Source organism: Haplochromis burtoni, unplaced genomic scaffold, assembly GCF_018398535.1.
Source record: "Haplochromis burtoni strain Fernald_Lab_line unplaced genomic scaffold, NCSU_Asbu1 Contig_62, whole genome shotgun sequence".
Taxonomy (NCBI): Eukaryota; Metazoa; Chordata; class Actinopteri; order Cichliformes; family Cichlidae; genus Haplochromis; species Haplochromis burtoni.
Genome location: NW_024582423.1, coordinates 2257281 through 2276949, shown reverse-complemented (window position 1 = coordinate 2276949; position 19669 = coordinate 2257281). Strand labels below are relative to the sequence as shown.

General features: G+C 40.6%; 1 protein-coding gene across 3 annotated transcripts in view; it reads right to left on the bottom strand.

Moving 5' to 3' along the window:
• Nucleotides 1-19669, bottom strand: part of mfsd3 (major facilitator superfamily domain containing 3) — a 63031-nt gene that overhangs the window by 28885 nt on the left and 14477 nt on the right. For all 3 annotated transcript variants that reach the window (XM_005922769.3, XM_005922768.3, XM_042221206.1), the window contains exons 3-5: nucleotides 10053-10200; nucleotides 4004-4104; nucleotides 1287-1396 (exon numbers count right to left, since the gene is read on the bottom strand). In XM_005922769.3, coding sequence (XP_005922831.1) covers nucleotides 1287-1396; nucleotides 4004-4104; nucleotides 10053-10200 — 359 coding nt within the window. The remainder of the gene's footprint in view (nucleotides 1-1286; nucleotides 1397-4003; nucleotides 4105-10052; nucleotides 10201-19669) is intronic.

Sequence of the window (19669 nt, the reverse complement as noted above, 5' to 3'; positions counted from 1 at the left end):
CAAATTTTCAAATATATATCGTGATAAATATTTTTGGCCATATCGCCCTGCTCTACTCTGCAGTTCACTACCATCTTTTCTTTTCTTATTTATGACTTTTTTTTAGATTTTGGAGAATGGACCATGCTCACTAAATCAGCTGAGGGCATTTCTCACTGGAAAAAAACAAAGACTGAAAATCATATCAGAATCTGATGAGTGGTGAGTGGGGTCTGTGGTCTGCAGGCTGAGGTAGAGCGCTCTGAGAGCCTGTGTAACCACAGTTAAGTGAAGTGCCTTTATTCTGAGCAACTTGTTTAACGGATTCGGTTTCTTTCTCCTGGGGATCGTTAACAAGCACTCACAGTATCAGTTTTCTGTTACTGGATAGCACTACCTTCAGTAACGCACACATTTACACACCAAGCGCAGGTGAGCTAATGCTCTCCTCTCATGTATGTACACACAGACCAAAATCCCACACCGACACTACAAAGAAAAACAGCCATTCTGTGTCATGAGAATCTCTCAGATTAACCTCTGCTCTCCTTGTGAAATGCTGTACTTGTTCTCTCTCCTTTCATTAAGTTTAATTTCATAACTGGATCCTGGTGTCTGTGCTTCAGCTTGTGATTTTTTTTCCCCCTTCATCTTTCTTTTTCACTTTAGGACTGACAGCAATTTAAATGATAATTTGTCACCTTCAGAGATTGACTGAGTGACGTCTGAATGGCTGTGTGAAAAACGATCACCTCCAGGCAACGCTGGCCCAGATACGACGGGGACAAAAGGAGTTATGTCAAAGAGGAGAAAATGAGCAAGGAGAGGAAAAAATTCAGAGTTGGAAAAGAGAGCGTTTAAAAGACTAGAGAATGACAAAGAGACAGGCAGTAGGAGGGACAATGTCAGCAAGGGGGCCAGCAATGCAAGGAAACTGGGGCTGCTGAAACTTGACATTTTCCAGGTGGAAACAGCTGATGACAACTGACAGGTACAGGTGACAAAAGGTATGGCACTTAATGCTGAAAGATTTCCCTCTCCAGCATCACTTTGACAACCAAAGGAAATGAGCTAACATTACATAATTTAACCTAAACAGAGGTGGTTGGGGAGGGGGAGAAAGACAGAGGGTGAAAACAATGAAAAGACTGTATTGTTGGCTTGTTGAGCCACAGGAGACCTAACAGTAAAGCACAACGCAATAAACATTAAAAAAGATGATGACAACAGAGCAAAACTTGTACATGAAAGCAGCCCTGGGCTAGTTAATGAGCTTGTTGGCGGGAATGGACAGAACTCCTTTTTACCTGAATGCTTTCCTCGGCCCTCTGAGTGCAATGCATCATGGTAGTGAAGGTGAGCGTGGTGATGAGACCACCCAGGAAGTGTTGAACACTCATGCTCAAGACTGCCATACCTGAGAAAGCACACACACGCAAGTAAAATGGATCAAAACCAGCCTTGACACATCTGAGTCTTACTACAATAAGACAACAGAAAACCCAGCAGTTCCTTTTCTGAAAGCAGGCAGAAAGCTTGCAGCTTTACACGTCGTTTTCTCTGCTACACTACTCACTTTACAATTCTATGTTAAAGTGAAAGCAGAGAGACAAAGCAGCGAGAAACGGTAATCTGCTGAAGTGCAGCTCCCCCCCCCTCAGTCCCAGTCCCCAAAACACATGTAGTGTATCCTCTGAGGGGAAGTGGCAGAGCAGTGTTAGTGGGGAAACAGAGGAACCACAGAGCCTATCTGTCTCTGCTCCCACTAACACTGAATTATTCACTCAAGCCGCCAGAGTTTTTGCCGAGCAAGACTCTTCAGTCAGCGACATAAGACTGGTGGAGTCAAAAAGATACACCGACTGATCAGACTGGAAGAACGGGAAGCGGAGGGTTATCATGTAATATTGAAAAATCTGAAACTGAATGTTTTTTTTCTGTTTTGAGGGTTTTTAGTCAAGTTTTCCTGAAATCTTTGTTCTGGGTTTAAAATGGAGGCGGGAGATGCCTCTACTTTGAGTTGGAGAAGCTTGATAGGGTAAGAGACGGGCTCAGGAGGAGATGAATGGTGTGAATGTGAATCCCGACCGGCTGTTCAGCGCAATCAGATGTGTCATTCAGACATTAATGAATGAATAACTGTCTGGAGGGAGACCTCTCCTACAGACGTCCTCCACGTCATGCATTCAGACTGAACGCTTGAACTATAGGCCACTGGTTAACACAAGGTCTAACAGCATTTGAAACTGCCAGTGACATTAGTACCAGGCTTTACATCCAAAGTTTGACCTTTCAAACTTGACCCACTTTTCCTTCTAAGGGTTCTTCACTTGTCATACAGCTGACACAAAAAGTGCTCAAAATCTCAAACATTTTATATTGTAGTCATTCATGATTTCAACAACTCTCTTTTTCCCAATCTTCCTATTTTAGTTGCTCCCATTAAGGGATCCCAATAGGATCGTTCGCCTCCATCTAACCCCTTGCATTCTTTTCCATCACTCCAACACTCTGCATGTCCTCCACTACATCACGAATCTTCCTCTTTTCTTCCCGCCTGGCAGCTTCATGTTCAGCATCCTTTGTCCAATAATCCCACTATCCCTCCTCTGCACATGCCAAAACCATCTCACCCTTGTCTCTCTGATATCCTCATTTCTAATCTTGTCCATCCTGGTCACTAAGCACCTGGCACCTGTCTTTCTGTCAGGGCCGCCATCTCCAAACTACACATCATAAAAGGACTCACTACCAAGTTGCAAGCCTTTCCTTTCCCTCTTGCTGCACTCACCTGTCACAAATCACCCCTGACACTTTCCCCCATCCACTCCAACCTGCCTGCACCCTCTTGTTCACCTTTCTTCTGTACTGTCTGTTGCTTTGGAGGGTTGACTTGAGATATTTAAAATCATTATACCTGTCTCTCTCTCTCTCATTCATACACATGTATTCTGTCTTACTTTTCCTGACTTTCACTTCTGTTCTCTTCAGAGCACACTTCCACCTAACCAGGCTCTCATCCATCAGCTCTCTACTTTCACTACAGAGCACAATGTTATTTGGAGACATCACAGTCTCTCCATAGGTTCCAGCTAACTTCATCTGTTAGCCTGTCCATCACCACTGGAAACAAGAAGGGGTTCAGGGCCCATCCCTGATGTAATCGCACCCCTCACTTCAGACCCACCTGTCACTCCTACCACACACTATACAAATTGCCAGTTTAAAGAAGAAGGTTTTGGAAGCCCTACTTCTAAACGTCTCTTGTTATATATCCGACTGGAGCGATGACGTGTTAGGCCAATGACTACAGGTCAGCTTCAAGTGCACATGGAAATGCATTAAATCTGAATGAATCTACTGAAAGATTTACATCTTATCCTGTCACAACAAATGTCTAATGTAAAAACCTGCTACCGAAGTCTTACTTAACCTCAATATCAAGTTACTTTCCTGTCACTGTCACTATAAACAAAGAAACAAATAAATAAATAAATATCAGCTGCTTAACCACAGAACTAACACTCATTTTACACATATCCAGAACCTAAATGCACTAGCAGAAATACCATAAAACAATAGCATTGCAGTAAACCTGGGGACTATCATTGCTTGTGTCTTGCTGAGCCTGCCATAAGCACTGAACAGCATTATTTTTGCTGACTTCATTCCCTGCTGATAAAACTGTAACTGTGGCCACTGTTAGGCTTTGTAGCTTCACTGTGTTTGGTGTGTGTGTGATATTATTCACTGCCATTCACAATTTTTAAAACAAAGACTATAAAGATTCTAGGTTAATACGGGTCAGTGAGTATTAACACTTGTTTATTTGATTACTGCATATATGCTCATTGACATGATGACCAAACATGTAGCTCTTTGTTTTCATTGCCCGCTTCTGTCATATTTACATCAGAGCACCAAACATAAACCGGACTAAATAATCCAGAATTGTAGCATTTGTTAAAATATTTTGAAATCATTTACTTTGTGACCATTGTCTTATTGTGGGTTTGCTTCTCACCTTTCATGAGCGGTGATGGTTCGAGGACAGTGAGCAGAGAACTCTGGAAGACCATGCTGATTGTTCGCAACACAAACATGCGCCGCATCAGGGCCCCGATGCTGAGGAAAAACCAGCAAACAAGAAGATCATCAAAGAGCTGTTAACTAACTTTTAAGTGTATTGATGAGCAGTGTGATACCTGATGAAAGCCACTCCGAGCTAATATCATTAAATTTAGAGACACTTTGTTTGTTTCTTCGCATTTCACAGACGCACGCGCGCACACAGTTACATACGTGCACGTGCATAAGTAAACAAGTCCCCAGACACTAATTGATTCCCTGTTAGTGCAAGAAAATCATCCCCCTGTGGGTCTGGTTCATGACGTAATCAATAACCTAAGGAGATCCCCAGCATGAGAAAGATAATTAATCACTGTTAACATACATAAAAACACACACACGCACTCACACTGTTGTGTGACATCAGGGATTAACAATGCCAATCACTCAGAGGATACCTGCCACTCAAGGGACTGTGTGTGTTTGTTTATGGGGTTTTTTTTGCATGTAATTATTTATGTGTTTTAAAAAAAGGTTGTGAGAAAGAAAGGGACACACAAAACAGGTTATCTGATTTAGTTAGGTAAGAAAATCTGAATTTATCTTTCATATTCAGACAGACTCTTTAAACATGTCTGCCAGTATAAATGTGACAGGAAACGAGGAAAAATAATGGTTCCCAAATAGATCTGTACCAGGGCTGTCGTGATTATATTTTCCAGCGGAGCTATCGACTATATTGATAATTTATTTGATTACATGATTAATGGATTAAAACCTGTGCGTTTCAAAACATCTCAAAACCTAAAACCCAAGTTGATGCCATAAACTCTTTTAATTTAAATGTATTTTTATTTCTGTTCAAGACCCCCCCTCTTTCTTCTTTCACTCTTCCCTGTATCTTTATCTGGCTCTCTCTTCCCCCTGCACCCAGCGTTTCCTTACCTCTCTACTGGAAAACCAATCCTGCATCATTCACATGCTAAAGACATTCTTCTCTCTGTTGCTCCTTTGCCTCCCTTCTCAATGACAGCCTTTCATATCACGCACTCTCAAGAGATGCTGAGGGATGTGTGTGTGTGAGAAAAAGAAACCTCCCTGGCTGCCACCTCACACGGGCCAGGCCCAGATAAGAATAACTACGTTCTCAGGTTGCCAGGGGCAGTTGTAAAGGGGGTCACTCACTGACCACTCAGCCGTTTCTGATGGTAGTGAGGATATACCTTCCAACGGAGCTTTTAGAGGAGGAACAACAGCCCAGCCTAACTAACAGCCCTTTCTGTGTGTGCGTATGTGTGTGTACGTGCAGGTGATGAGAAGTAGTAACCAAGTGGAGGAGCTGAGTGTACGTACAATCAGAAACTAGTTTTAACACTGAATCTACTACACATTTGTCATAACAGACCCACAGGCACAAACCACTGCTGTGCAATGATGTGATTTCACTTTTTAATTCTCACAGCTTGTAAAATCAAGTTAAAACTAAGGGGTTATCTTCAGCGGTCACATGAGAAAGCATCATACCAAAAATAAAAGAAAAACAGTTCATACTTGAGAAAAATAATTCTTGATTCTCACAAAACAGGAGATGATTATACGAAATATTCACTCCACCTGTACAGGAATGGACTGTGAGAATCCAGTAAAAACATCACTTTTGCAGAAGACACACTTTCAAGCCAGAGTGAAGCATGTCAAGGACAACCCGGAAAAAGATTATGCAGACTGGAGGCCATCCTTTGGTCGGATGAGACAAAACTAGAACCACAGTACCTGCAAAGAACCCACACAGGCACAGGGAGAATGTGCAACCCCCACGCTCAAACCCAGAGCTTTACACACAGTTCAAATAAATTACTACTATACATTTCAGGGGAAGACAGTTTGAGACTGGATGAAGCCAGTGATTTATTTCCCAATGTACAGTCTTTGAATTTTATTGTACAATGGTTTTAAACCTAAAACATCACCAAGAATACTTACTAAGTATATTTTGGGTCAGTGCAAAACCTTGCAAAACGAAAAAAAGATTGGTAATGAAATTGATGGCTTGTACAAATTTAAAGGTATAATTTCCAGGCTAAATCTGTCTATCTTGTGCAAAATAACACATTTAGAGAGTATTCTCTGTGTTGTGAGGGTGTGAAGATTTTACCGCCTTTACAAGTTACATAGGTGTGAAATGGAGAGGGAGAGTGAAAGATCAAAAGCCAAAGTATGACAATGACATCTTTTGAAAGCACTTTCCCTAAAAAAAAAAAGGAAAGAAATTTTTGCCTTTGGAGGCTTTCTTTGTGTTTGCTAGTGTCACCTGACAAGTGGAGAAAGCCTGGAATCCAAGTGGAAGAAAAAGGACAAACAAGACTGACATAAGAGAGAGCACATGGCAACTGATACATGTCAACAAACAGGCAAGCAAACACACTCATACAGCACTGACACAGATAACAAAACAGGGCAACAGAGACTTTGCTTATCCATTAGCTCGTCATTATACCATGTACATCTAACATATGCTAATTACTTTATGCATATGGGTGCAGAATGTTCTAATCAGCAAAGATGTGAATTAATAGCAAGAATAAGGATTTATATTAAGACTACATCACTGCATGGAGTGGGAACTAACATAATATCCTCTGTCCAGGTATTGTTGTTAGTCACAGTTCCCATCGCATCACAATGGCCATAGGCAGGGCCGTCCTACAAAGTGATTCTATAGGCAGATCGAATAATCTTACATAACTGTGGTCAGGTGCAAATGGCACAATTTCATGTCATCTGTATTTAACATGGAAAATGTTTAAAAATCATATTATTAACACAAAAGATGTTTATTCAAATACACCAGAGTCTATGGAAATTTGTCTTTTTTTATTATTGTAAGATTGACAGGTTTGTTTTTTTTTCCTGAAAAGGTTTTTGGTATAAACAGTAATTAACAAATCTCATAACTTTACGAATCTTTAAAAAGTTTTATAAATTACTTTTTTGGCTCCTCCCTTCAAGAGTCACCAGAATGGATCATCTTCCTCCATCTCACCTGATCTCACCCCATTCCTAGCATCCTCTTCTGTCACACCAACCCTCCACATGTCCTCCTTCACCACAGCCACAAATCTTCTCTGTGGTCTTCCTCTTTTCCTCCTGCCAGGCAACTTAATCTTATCCAGTATCTGTACTCTATACATGCCTAAACCATCTTGCCCCTTTTTGTCTCCAAACTGCATCTAAGCTGTCCCTCTGATGTACTTGTTTCTAATCCTATCCATTCTGGTCACTCCCGGTGAAAAGCTGAGTATCTTCAACTCTACCACCTTTCTTTTTGGTAGTGTCACCATCTCCAATCCATACATCATAGATGGTCTTGCTAACATCTTGCAAACCTTCACTTGCCACTTTCCTTCTGTCATACATCACCACTAACACTCGTCTCCACCCACCCCACCTTTCCTGCACTCTCTTCTTTACCTCTCTTGTGAACTGTCCATTGCTTTGGACAGTTGATTCCAGGTATTCAAACTCCTTTACTACCCTTCTCCATTCCATAAGCATTCTGTCTTGCTTCTGACTTTCATTCTTCTTTTCTCCAGAGCATACTTTTACCTCTGAAGTCTATCTTCCACCTCTTCCCTACTCTAACTACAGATCACCATTACCATCTATAAAGACCATAGCGCACAGTCTTCCTTCCTGACTCCTCTGTTAACCTATTCATCACTATTGGAAACAAGTAAGGGCTCAAAGCAGATCCCTGATGTAATCCCACCCTTGACAATGTTTATTCATCTCAAACTGTTGTAATTTACAATTGAATGTTCTAACAGGTACCTGTCTGTCACCTGTAGCAGAAAGTCTACCATCTTATACCTGTCTGTAAAGGTGACAATTAAAAAAAACTAGGTGGATATTGTGTCAAACTTGAGGGGTCCTTGTGTGTGTGTTTGCATTGTGTCTTTGCACACATCAGTGTTTGTCTGATGGATTTGCTGCTCATGTCCACGCTCCAGAGAGGGGGTTCCCATGCTCTCAAACAAGGCAGTGTTTACTTAAATTACTGCAAACCATATAAAGAGTGATACGAGGCTTAAAACATGAGATAGAGAGGTAAAGGAGACAGTCAGTGCACACAAAATCACAGACGAAAATAATGGTGGGTAAGTAATTTCTTGACAGCCACTCTTCCACTTAGACCCTTTCTGATAAAGCTTCAGTGAACAGTAGGTGAAACAAGTGAAGTGAACTTTTTCACCAGTTTCCTCAAATTTTTAAGGACTCACTACATACACACAAAGCACAATTTTTAAGGCTAATAGCTCTTTGAGAATTGTTTGATATTTCACATTATGAAACCACTCTGGCCTATGCAACACTGCATACTGTGAAAAGTATTACTACTGTTTATTTCACCATCCTCAGTTAATCAGTGTGTTTACTGGACTATTATTTTGTCTCAGTTTTACTGAAGTAAACACTAAAAAGTAATTAACACTGGAAATACTCAGAGTCATTATAAATTTACAATAAATACTGGAGTATTATAAAAGATTAGCACTATAAGACACTTTACTTTAGTTTCCATATAATGGCCCAGTACTGTACTCTCACAACATGCATAGTGTTCAGAGCACAAGTTAGCGACATGTTGTGCTCAAGTATCTGCACTAAAGAGGTGATTGTTTTGTGTGTGCGTTATGCTTGGACACCAGATGTGAAACGCATCCAACAAGACTAACACCTGGGCTCATCGGATGGTGATCATGAGAACACATGGCTACATCAAAAGGGAATGGGTTCTTCAAAGGGGAATGTTTTGACAAATAGTATGACGTTGAAGTCTGACCTAGCTAAAAGTAATAAACTACAAACGAGAGAGTACCATTTTATTAGAGCTGAATACCTGCTAGAATGGAGGCAGGAGGGGGAGGGCACAGTAGGCCATTCTCTATAAATTAAGACCCCCCCCCTCCTACCGCCCGGTGTGTCTGTCTTTAATAGGGTTTGATTTTGTTTGTCTACCGTTTGCATCCCCCAGGGCATTTTTGTCTCTTTTTTGTCTGAGCTTTGGGTTTATTGGAACTGCTTTTCAATAAACTCTTTTATGCAATTTAAACTTGAATCTACAGTGGTTTTTGTGTATTTTCTGACTACATTAGTAATAGTTTAAGATTTTTGTTTAGAGAGTAAATCAAATCTTCACCTCCAATTTTTGAAACAACAGAATAGCCTTGTTGGTGCCTATCAAACTATTATCTCTGCAGTTTATTCTTGGATTCAACGAAAGAAATGGGTAAAAATGATGTGTTTTTGGCACAGCCTGCTTGTAACAAAGTACCTAAAGCTACAATTTAAAATTGGTTCTTTGCTACAGTTGTCTGTTATGTATAGAAAAATTACAGGTTCATCTCTTGAGTAAGGATCTTTTTATGTATGAATGATTCAGGGGACAGTGTTATGTGGCTTAACAAAAAACAACTAAACAAAAATAAGAAACCCCAACAACATACTCTGAAAATGGTCAGGTTCAAGGACTAGACCGAAAATGAATGACAAAGCAGTCAATGTCCCAAGAAACATTTTATAGACCTTCAGAAAACCCAAAGAACTATTGTTCAAGACCACTTTAAAAAGTGCACAGTACTATATAACAGAAATGGATAGACCTAAAAGAAAGTGATTTTCTTGGATTGATGGTGATGGACTTTTTTCAGTACTCTTTAGCACTTGATATTAAATAATCGATTAACTGAAGAAACCTACCTGCCAGGTTAGTTCATGATTAAATATCTTAGTTTCAAGCCCAGGTGACTATTACACAGTTTCATGAAGAATGTGGAGTTAGTAACAGCATTTTACACATTTTTCAAGGGCAAACACCCCCCAAAGACGCCGCTTAAATTGAAGGGTTTTGCAAAGTGAGACCACTTAAAAGAGTCACAAAATATTTCTGCCACAGAAAGGCCATGGTGAAACCAGTGATAAATGATGGTGCTGATGAAGGCTACCTAAACTGAGCGAGCAGCAGGCCTCCCAGGGACGATCCGCAGATGGAGAAACCCATGGCGATGACGCCGTTCCAGAAGCCGAGCTCCCTGGCAGTCATGTGGTGATCCAACAGGAACAGAGGAAACATGGTTACTGCACCCTGCTCACCTGCATACACAGTGATAGTAGACAGAGGTGGACAAGAAGAAGACGTCCAAATGAATGATGAATTAAAATGGGTGAAGGGTCAGGGTGGTGGTTTAGGGGTTGTAGGATACAATGAGTACAAGACGCATTATCTACCGTATACATCTGACTAAGCATTGCTATTTTCACCAACGGTAAATACAAGAGACACTTTCTGAATACACATGCCTATTCCAATCACAGTCAAATATTATGAGGGTGCTGTATCAAACTGTTTAGCCTGCAACACTGAAAAATAAAACATGGTTTTCCTGGGATGACGACTGCAGAATCAAATGCGGAACATGTGGCGCACCCAGGCCTATTCCTGGAAAGTGTCAATAATAGATGCCTGACAAGAAAAAGAATACCCTCAGTCACTTTATCAAACGGGGGCCTAGCACTTTTCCTAAAGCACAAAAAGGAAAACACAACAAAAACACAGAAACTTCCACAGATGAAACAGACCGCACAAAGACCTTTCAGTCAAAATAAAAAGTTTCTGTCAGGCAGTAAGACTTTCTCTGTGTGGTATTGAGTGTGGGGGTAATGTTCTGCTGAACATTACAGTAAAATATTCAGTGGTGCCGACTATACGCCATTATTATATTAATGGAGACTGACTTCAGAAAGACAGTGGGACCAAGGAGCTGTATGAGTGACAGCTTGGCTCCCAGACTGCTGTCAAATACGACACAACACAACCGACGACTCACTCACTCAGTCAGCCAGGAGACAAACAAAAATAGAGAACGAGGGGGGGGGGGAAAAAAGACAGATGAAACAGACTGAAATGAAAAAAATAATAAGAGAAAGCCGAGGAGCTAGGTAGGGAGTGCAGCAGCGGAATTAGAGTGTCACTGCCGAAACAGCGGTGTGACAAGCCTGCGGAAATTCGGGGAAGGAAACGTGGATTCTCCACGTCTCCCTCTTCTGTCACTCATATTTTACTGCTGGAAATTTGCATATGGTTATCAGAGATGGGAATGACCATGTTCGAGCTTGTCCTGAAAGGTCATTTAGTCAGAAAGGATTACTTCTAAAACAAAAGTGTTTGACTGTAAAATATTTGTTGTTTAGTGCTTCAGAAAATATGAGAAACTGATCTAAAAAGGTTTCTTACATCACACAAAGGAGGGAAACCCCATAAAATGTGCAGATTTTAATAGTGGTTGATTTATATTGCTAACTTGAAATGAATAAGTCACATGTACTAACAACACATAAAACCAGAAGTTTAAATTTCACAAGGGATATCCAGAACTTGTGCATAAATAATAATAATAATAATTAAGGAAAAATTATATTACACTGATGCATCACTAAAAATCAATCAGTGTCTCACTATTTCAAAACTATTTTTACAATAAATCTAAAAAAGTTTGACTAATTATAGAATGGATTCAGAACAATTTTGACAAATCTTCAAGGAGCAAATTCAGATTCAGAGCAGAATGTTTTTGGGTTCCCGCCACACAAATGTAAAGACATGATGCTTTCCCTTTTTCTACATCCTGATAAAGTAAATATTTTTGAGTGCTGGTTGTAAAAAACAAAACAAAAAACCCCCCAAACAAACAAAGAAAACCCAAGCCATATTTTACTGCAGTCAAAGCAATTAAACAGTGGCAAAAAGGGAAAATCTGAGTAAATGAGTGGTAACAACGATGCTGCAGACATTAAAATCCTTGAACTTTAATGCACCTCGTGAGGAAAAAAAAACAAAACACTGGAGATCATATTAGTTTTGATCATCGGTATCTTATAGAGATTACACTCATAAACAGTGACACAGGAATTTATTGTTTATTACAGTATGGCACATTTTTTTCAGCGGTCAAGCGCAACTTAAACGTATAGCAGCAAATTTCTACAGAAAACAGTAAAATCCTTTCAGTCCACGCACTCCGTGGGTGATGTCTGTGCATTACTCACATTTTAATCTGTCATCCTCTGTGCTGAACTGTTCTGAGTTGCATCAACTGAGCAATAACCATGTTAGTCATAATAAAGTAAACACTGGCAGCAGCAGTACCCATGATGCCAGAGTTGTTTACCCATGGTTCTGCGCTCCTGTGCCTGTCTGTCTGTTGTTCAGCTCAAAGCTCAGAGCTTTCACAGTCCTGCCTTCAACTAATTATTTCTTTAAAGGGGGGAAGGGGTGGTAACATGCAGGCACGCACACACACACACACACACAAAACAAGGCTGATTATTCCTTTCTATAAATATTCTCAAAGCAACAATTGTCCATTTCAGCAGGGATTTCATTAAACATCCGCTAAGATTAAACAGAGTGGAGGGAAAATCAGAACGAATGGAACAAGACTGAAGGAGAGAGATGGCAAGAGAAGAAGAAAGTGAGGAGGGAGAAATAAAGAAAAGGTGAAAAACTAAGAGAAAACAGGAATACAAAAAAAAGAAAAAAAGGACGAAGAAAGAAATAGGTGAAAAGGGCAAATACATAAAATGATATGAGTTAAACATGACTGGAGAGATAGGACAGGGATGGAGACTGCTAGAGACAGAGGAAGAGGAGGAGGGGCAGATGAACAGAGACAATGTTAGGAGGTTAGTGAAGAGGAAACAGAGGAGGAATGGCAGGCTCAAAGAAAAGTGTTTACAGAGAGAGCAGAAAGACAGCATTATTTAACATTATAAGTGACAGCATGAAGGAAGCTCTGTTTATTCTACTAATTTAAAAAGTGCCCTATAGTAGGGTGGTGCAGATGGACAATGATCTCTGGGATAAGCGACGATCTCTTGACAACCAAGAGAATGTTTTGTTTTCTCATCAAAGCATGAAATTATTACCATCAATATTGCATTCATATGACAGTTTATCATGTCTCCTCAACTTTTTAGCTCTTGGTGTGAGTGGCCGTGAGAGAAAAACTGTAGGTGAAGAGTACAGGACAGACAGATGAGCTACTTTAAACATACATAAAGAAGTTGGAAGAAATCAAAAAGAGCCAGGCAAATGTTATGGCATAATACTGTTTTAGCTGTCCAGCTGATATCTGTCCACTTCTGTTAATTACAGCAGACAACAAAGCTCTCCTGCTGGTATACTTTGTTATTTCTCTTTGTGCTGGAAGTGGGAAATAAGCTCCCCGGTGTGTCTTTTCCTCTCTTTCATCAGGAGCAGTAACACTGTTGTTTTTTGGGGCACACAGTATGAATCAGGGTGGGTGGCTAGCAAGTGCCAGTGCACAAACGAATAACAAAAATACAAAACCTGGCTGATGACTCCTATCATTCTGATAGATATCAAAACCATTCAGTGAACCCACGTGCCCTATGGATGGAGAACAGATGACAAAAACATGCCATCATAGGATAAAAGTGATCAGATCAAGCAGGACAAGTGGGCCCAAAATATGCATAACAGAGATTTTCTCACTGAACTGGTCAACTTTTCCTTAACTCTTTACCCCCTTAAAAGTCTACTAGGAATAACCTTTGAAGCTCTCTTCTGAACTGAGAGGTTTCTGTCAGATGTCAGGCCTGCTTATAGAAAATGACTGTGTGTCCATGAGAAGTGCATCGGCTAGCCTTGGAAAAACCTGAAAACTATTGGTCATTAAACCACGTATTTATTGAGATATACAGAAATATCAAAAAAGCGTCATTAAGGATATAGGGCAGGTCATCAAATGTCGCCTTTATGGGGGAAAGAGTTAAGCCTCTCGGTTGTCTGTATAAGCGTGTTTGCAGCAGACGGGGGATAACTGGTTATATGTATAGGGATCACAGACAGATAAGCTTGAGATGAGGGGAAAAGGTCAACGAGGACATTGGGGTGAAATGCTGACATTCATGCTGCACCTTAAACAAAAGAGCTGGCAGAGCAGGTCCAGGAGAGATCACCGAGGACACACAGTCAACATTTAGTGACCCTTTATCACTCCCTGGTGAAAGCAAGGTAAAAGGAGACAGGTTCATACATACTACATGTCTCAGCAAAGCACTACACACACTCTCTCACACACTCACACACACAAACATAGGTATAAACACACACACATACACCTTCAGCTCTTTGGGTTCCCTCAGGACAGAAGAGTAAACAGAACCCTCTCTGAACACAATTACATATAATCCTGTGTATATTAAGCTATTGACACAAACAAGTCCCTGCAGATCGATGCAGATGTTCCCCATGGCCCGTAGGTCTCACGAACACTGAACGATACATCATCACTCCAACTCAAACCTGCTACATTACTGGGCTGCTTATGCTTGTCACTTGTGTTTATTTTCTGAGTGCAGTATTACTATGCACATCCTTTCCATCTTAAGGCAGCTGCACAGTTTCCATTTAGGTTTTTAAAGCATTTCAAGCAATCAGGGGAATATCCTCAATAGTTGTCAATTAATAAAGGCAGCTGATGTTGATTTCAGATCATTAAGGCAAATCAATCATAAATACCTGTGGTTCATGTGGTAAAAAGGAGGATTTATATCTTTAAATGTCTAAAATGATCATGCACCCATGGATAAATGTGTTTATTTCTCTTTCCATTTTGCTCTCCGTTTCTCAGGGCACCATGTGGCGGTTGTTCATTAATTCATCCCCTCCTTCAGCCTCCCTTCCTGCAGGCCTTCCTTTTCCCTCTGGAAAATAACCCCCACTCTCTCTCCAAGTTTTTCTCTAAATCTGCTAGCTAAATCTAATGCAGCAGTGCTGCATTAAATTCTTTCCTTGCAAACCTTATATATTTTTTAAATTGCTGAGGCATTGATGCAACTTTGTGGTTATCCTGGAGGCATTAGTTGATGGTGCCAATGAGCTGTATCACAGTACACTGCTGCAGTTTCTCATATTATGTTTCCTAAATTCATATATCCTCAAAGCCATTTTTTGAGCAGGAAATGCTAAAGTTAAAAGCAGGAACAAAGCTTCACTTCTACTGTTCATCCATCCATCCTTACACCTGAGCTGTTTCCTGGAGAAAGTCACCAGGGTTCACACTTGTCAAGCATACAGGGCCTCTGTTTGACAAGTGGTGGACTGCAAATTGCTGCTCTGATGTATTTATTTAGTATTTAAAAATTCTACTTATTATAAATAAAGGTGGCACAGGCACACTTGTACAGCAAAAAGTGCTTATATGGATACACAATCAGATTTTAACTTCCTCTATATTTATCTATTCATACTAGGGCTGAACGATTATGGAAAATAATCTAATTGCGATTTTTTGCCCCAATATTGCGATGCGATAATTTTTTAAGGTCTTTGTCTTCTGTATTATTAAACAAAGACAAGCAATACATCATATAGTATGGCCAATACTATATTACATTAATTTTAAACTGTTCTTTCCTGGAAGACAGACCTCTGTTATGATGACATGAGGTGATGCATGAATTGATGACTGACATTTTTATTTAACTTCTTCAATCACAACAGTATATTTGAACATACACAATAGTTTATTTTTAGCTTACAAACATCTGAGCATAAAGTGCTGACAAGGAACCCTGGTGTAAACATTAAAATGAAAGTCAGTACAATGTGCAGATTGCAGAAATATACATAAAAAAAAATCAGTGGCTTTACCACACTCAGTTTTTCGACATCTGTGAACTACTAGACAGTCATTCAATTAAAAAATAATATTAAATAAATAAAACTAATAAATAAAAAATACACACATCTTACTGATCTCTGCAGTCAGTAACATTACACATAAAGTGCAAACATAATAGCAATTGTATAAACACACACACAAACACGCCTTTAAAATTTAAAGGCGTGAAATTGGACGGTCTAGCGCTAGTTCTGATTAGCGTCACCGCTGTCTCGGTGGAGTTTAATAAACTCGGCCGTCTGCTTCTTGCTATCTAAAATATAACCAGACACTGGTGTAAATTCTCGACTGTCTCATACTTCTGTTTAATAAGTTTTCTGTTTGACGTTTAGTCAGCTGTGTGAAAACCAAGGAGGAACCCACCCGGGGGATTAATAAAGTTTTATTTTATCTAATCTAATAACTTTAATCTCAGCCAAACCGATTTACTCACGAACAAACAAAACACTGAAAAAAGCCCAACAATAACATTTTTAGGTTGTCTAAGTGACTTATATATTACGTTTAACCCAGCGGAAACTCCGCGGTGATCTGAAAATGATGTGCCGGGAGTTGTGCCGTTCTCGGCCGCATCAGTGACCCTCGAGCTCCCGGCTAGCTGTCGAGCTGGTGGGTAGCAGACGTCCTCGAAAACGTCGAAGCACTTTTGCAAATATGCGGATATCTTGATAAACCGAGCAGATATTTGATGTTTACACAACTACTTTCTCGCCTGAAAATATGTTAAAAGTTTATTTTGTGACCCAGAAAGATTAGTATGAGTAATTTTAAAACTTAGTAGCGGCCGCCATTGCTGGAAACTGGAGTTTGGCTGGGCCGCGCTATGAATTCTGGGATATGGTAGTAATTTGGACAGCCTTCGGCGCGTCGCTGTGACGTAATCGGTCTACAAATGCGGCCTCAGGAGGATGCAGCCCATGAATTTGGACATGTCCAGAGTATAATCGCAGCCTTTGCGGTTAGAAAATTGCACTTGATCATGTCGCGATATTATCGCAAATGCGATATATCGTTCAGCCCTAATTCATACACACTAAAGCATCTGTATTCCAAGGATAGAAAGCTGACTTTTAGTGTCTTTAACACATTCACATACATATAGTATCTAATAAATCAGTTCGCCTTATACCCACACTGATGTCCAAACACTCTTTTGTTTAGCCACGTGCACTCGTAGTATCGTGACTTAGCTAAATGTGTTTTCTATGGATCAAATTCCAGCTTATCCGATATTTAATGAACTGATGTAAAGGAACCTCATGGAAGTTTGCTAACAACCAAAGTGACCAAATGCACCATGGGAATATTGGATGACAGCAGGACATCAAAATGTTTGTGTCCAACACTGAGCTTATTTGGAACTCATATCCACCATTGTTTGTCTCTTTTTTTTTTGGGCTTTTTTCCCATTTTCTCCGTCTGCTTCCCTCCCCCTCCCTCCCTCCGTCCATTGCTCTACCCAGACAGTTCTCCCATCATGCCTGTAGCCTCAGATGGCACAGGGGTCACAGTTCATACACAAGGCTGCCAATGATTGGCCACAGTGTTGGACGCAGCACAAACTCAGAGTTCATTAGGGATAGATGAGGGAGAGGGGTGTAAGTTCGTATGTGTGTGTGTCTGCGTTGGATGTATGTGTGTGTGTGTGTGTGTGTGTGTGTGTGTGTGGGTGTGTGTGTGTGTGTGCGCGCGCGCGAGTGTGAGAAGTTGGGGGTTCAGACAGGCAGATTACCGGTCTCACACAAACATACCCACATAGCCCTTGAACAAAAACAATACTGTCTCACATAGGCAATTATGCTGGCACATTTAGGCCTAATCTAAAATATTACACAACCATTTATTTTTTGTAATGCAAAGAAGGGGGATGTTTAAATCAAACCAATATGAAAACCTAACAAGTGAGAAGACTTTAAATGTATATCAAAGGCATTTATTGCTGTTATCATTAGCATCAGCAATGGGCACGTGTGGGTGTGTAGTGGTGTGTGTGTGTGTGTGTTGTGTGTGTGTGTGTGTGTGTGTGTGTGTGCTGTGTGTGTGGTGGTGTTGCTCTAAGTGAGAAGTGTTAGGGAGAGTAGCATGGAACAATACGCCTGTGTGTGCATGCTATGTAACGGAGAGAGTGTGGGGTGTGGAGGGGGATGCTCCCGAGACAGATTAGGGGGTCCAGCCAGCCTTCATATTTTGTCTAGTAGTATCGTCTGCTGGGGCTTATCCGATTACTGAGCCACCCTTAACACTCTCCCAAAACACACACACACACATATATATGTACATGTATACACACACACACACACACACACACACACACACACACATATATGTACATGTATACACACACACACACACACACAACTCAAGACTATGAAAATATGAGGAGACAATTATATTCCCACCACCCACGCACAGTGTAAACACATGCACAGAAACACACATCACCAGGATGCGCCATCTTCCATTTCAGGTTCTGAATGCCACAGACACAAAGACACTCTAATCCTTACATAATCCCCTTCTGCTACCAAACACCAAACTCTGGCCACATCAACTCTCTCTCCCCCCATACACACAAGCTCAACTATTTCAAAACTACTTTAATTTTTTTCCCTTTCTTTTCTTTTTCTTTGCTTCTTGTTGGAAGAAACTTGTTCAAATTCAAAACTGTGCATTCAATTAAGAATGCATTTTCATCTCAACTTTGTATGTGTGTCACTGTGACTTTAAAAACAACTGCTTTATCTGTCTAACGTCTCCATTTCCCAATGTGCACGCAGGACATGCCTTGCAAGGATCACTTCTCTAACTTCTTCACTGCGCTTGTGAGTGCAGTACTCACAGAAACACCACCAGAGACATCTAGTGGTGATCTTTGGGCCCTACATCAACACAGCAGCGACTTCAGAAATTCAAACTGGGACGAAAAAGGGCTTGTTTCTAAAAATTCTGCATTTTATTGCCTCTGGAAAGTTAGACTGGACTGAACAGAAAAGAAATAAAAACAAATCAAGTGTTTTTATTTCTAAAATTGGTATTATAATCAAATACAGCTCTATGTTTAATACTTTTTATCCTATACCGGGCCTTGGTACAGCCTCTCAATTCATCCATTCTCTTAAACAAGCCTCCCTTTAAGCTTTGCGCTTATGGGCCTCTCATCAATAACAGAAGGTTGAGCAGCAGGTGGGTGGGGTTTCTGTACTTGCACCCATCCATCCATCCATTCTCATCCTTTTTAGGTTCGGGGGTGGGGGATGACACAAAGACAGACAACCATTCGCACTTACATTCACACCTATGGGCAATTTAGAGCTTTCAATCCAAAATCTCTGAGGAATATTTCCAGCAGCTTAATGAACCAGATCAATGAAGAATTAAGACAGTTCCAAAAGGCCAAAGCAGGTCTAACTTGATACTACCAAGTAGGGCTGCCACGACTAGTCGACTAGTAACGATTACGTCGACTATTAAAATCGTCGACGACTGATTTGATAGTCGACGCGTCGTTTGAAGCTTTGTAAGATCCCAGAAGACGCAGGAATAAGTAGTAGTATTTAAGAGTGTAATAACGAACTGAAACAGAAGATGGCAGCACTGCATGTATAAGGAGGCGAGGAATTACAAACTCCTCATCATCAGTGGCACGCCAGTGGAGAGAGTGGACAGTTTCCGATACCTGGGTGTCCACATCACTCAGGACCTGTCATGGTCCTGTCACATCAACACCCTGGTTAAGAAAGCCCGTCAGCGTCTCTTCTTCCTCAGAAGACTTAGAAGAAGAAGAAGAAAGTGTACTTTATTGGTCCCCGTGGGGAAAATCCCTCTCTGCATTTAACCCATTCACTCAGTGAAGC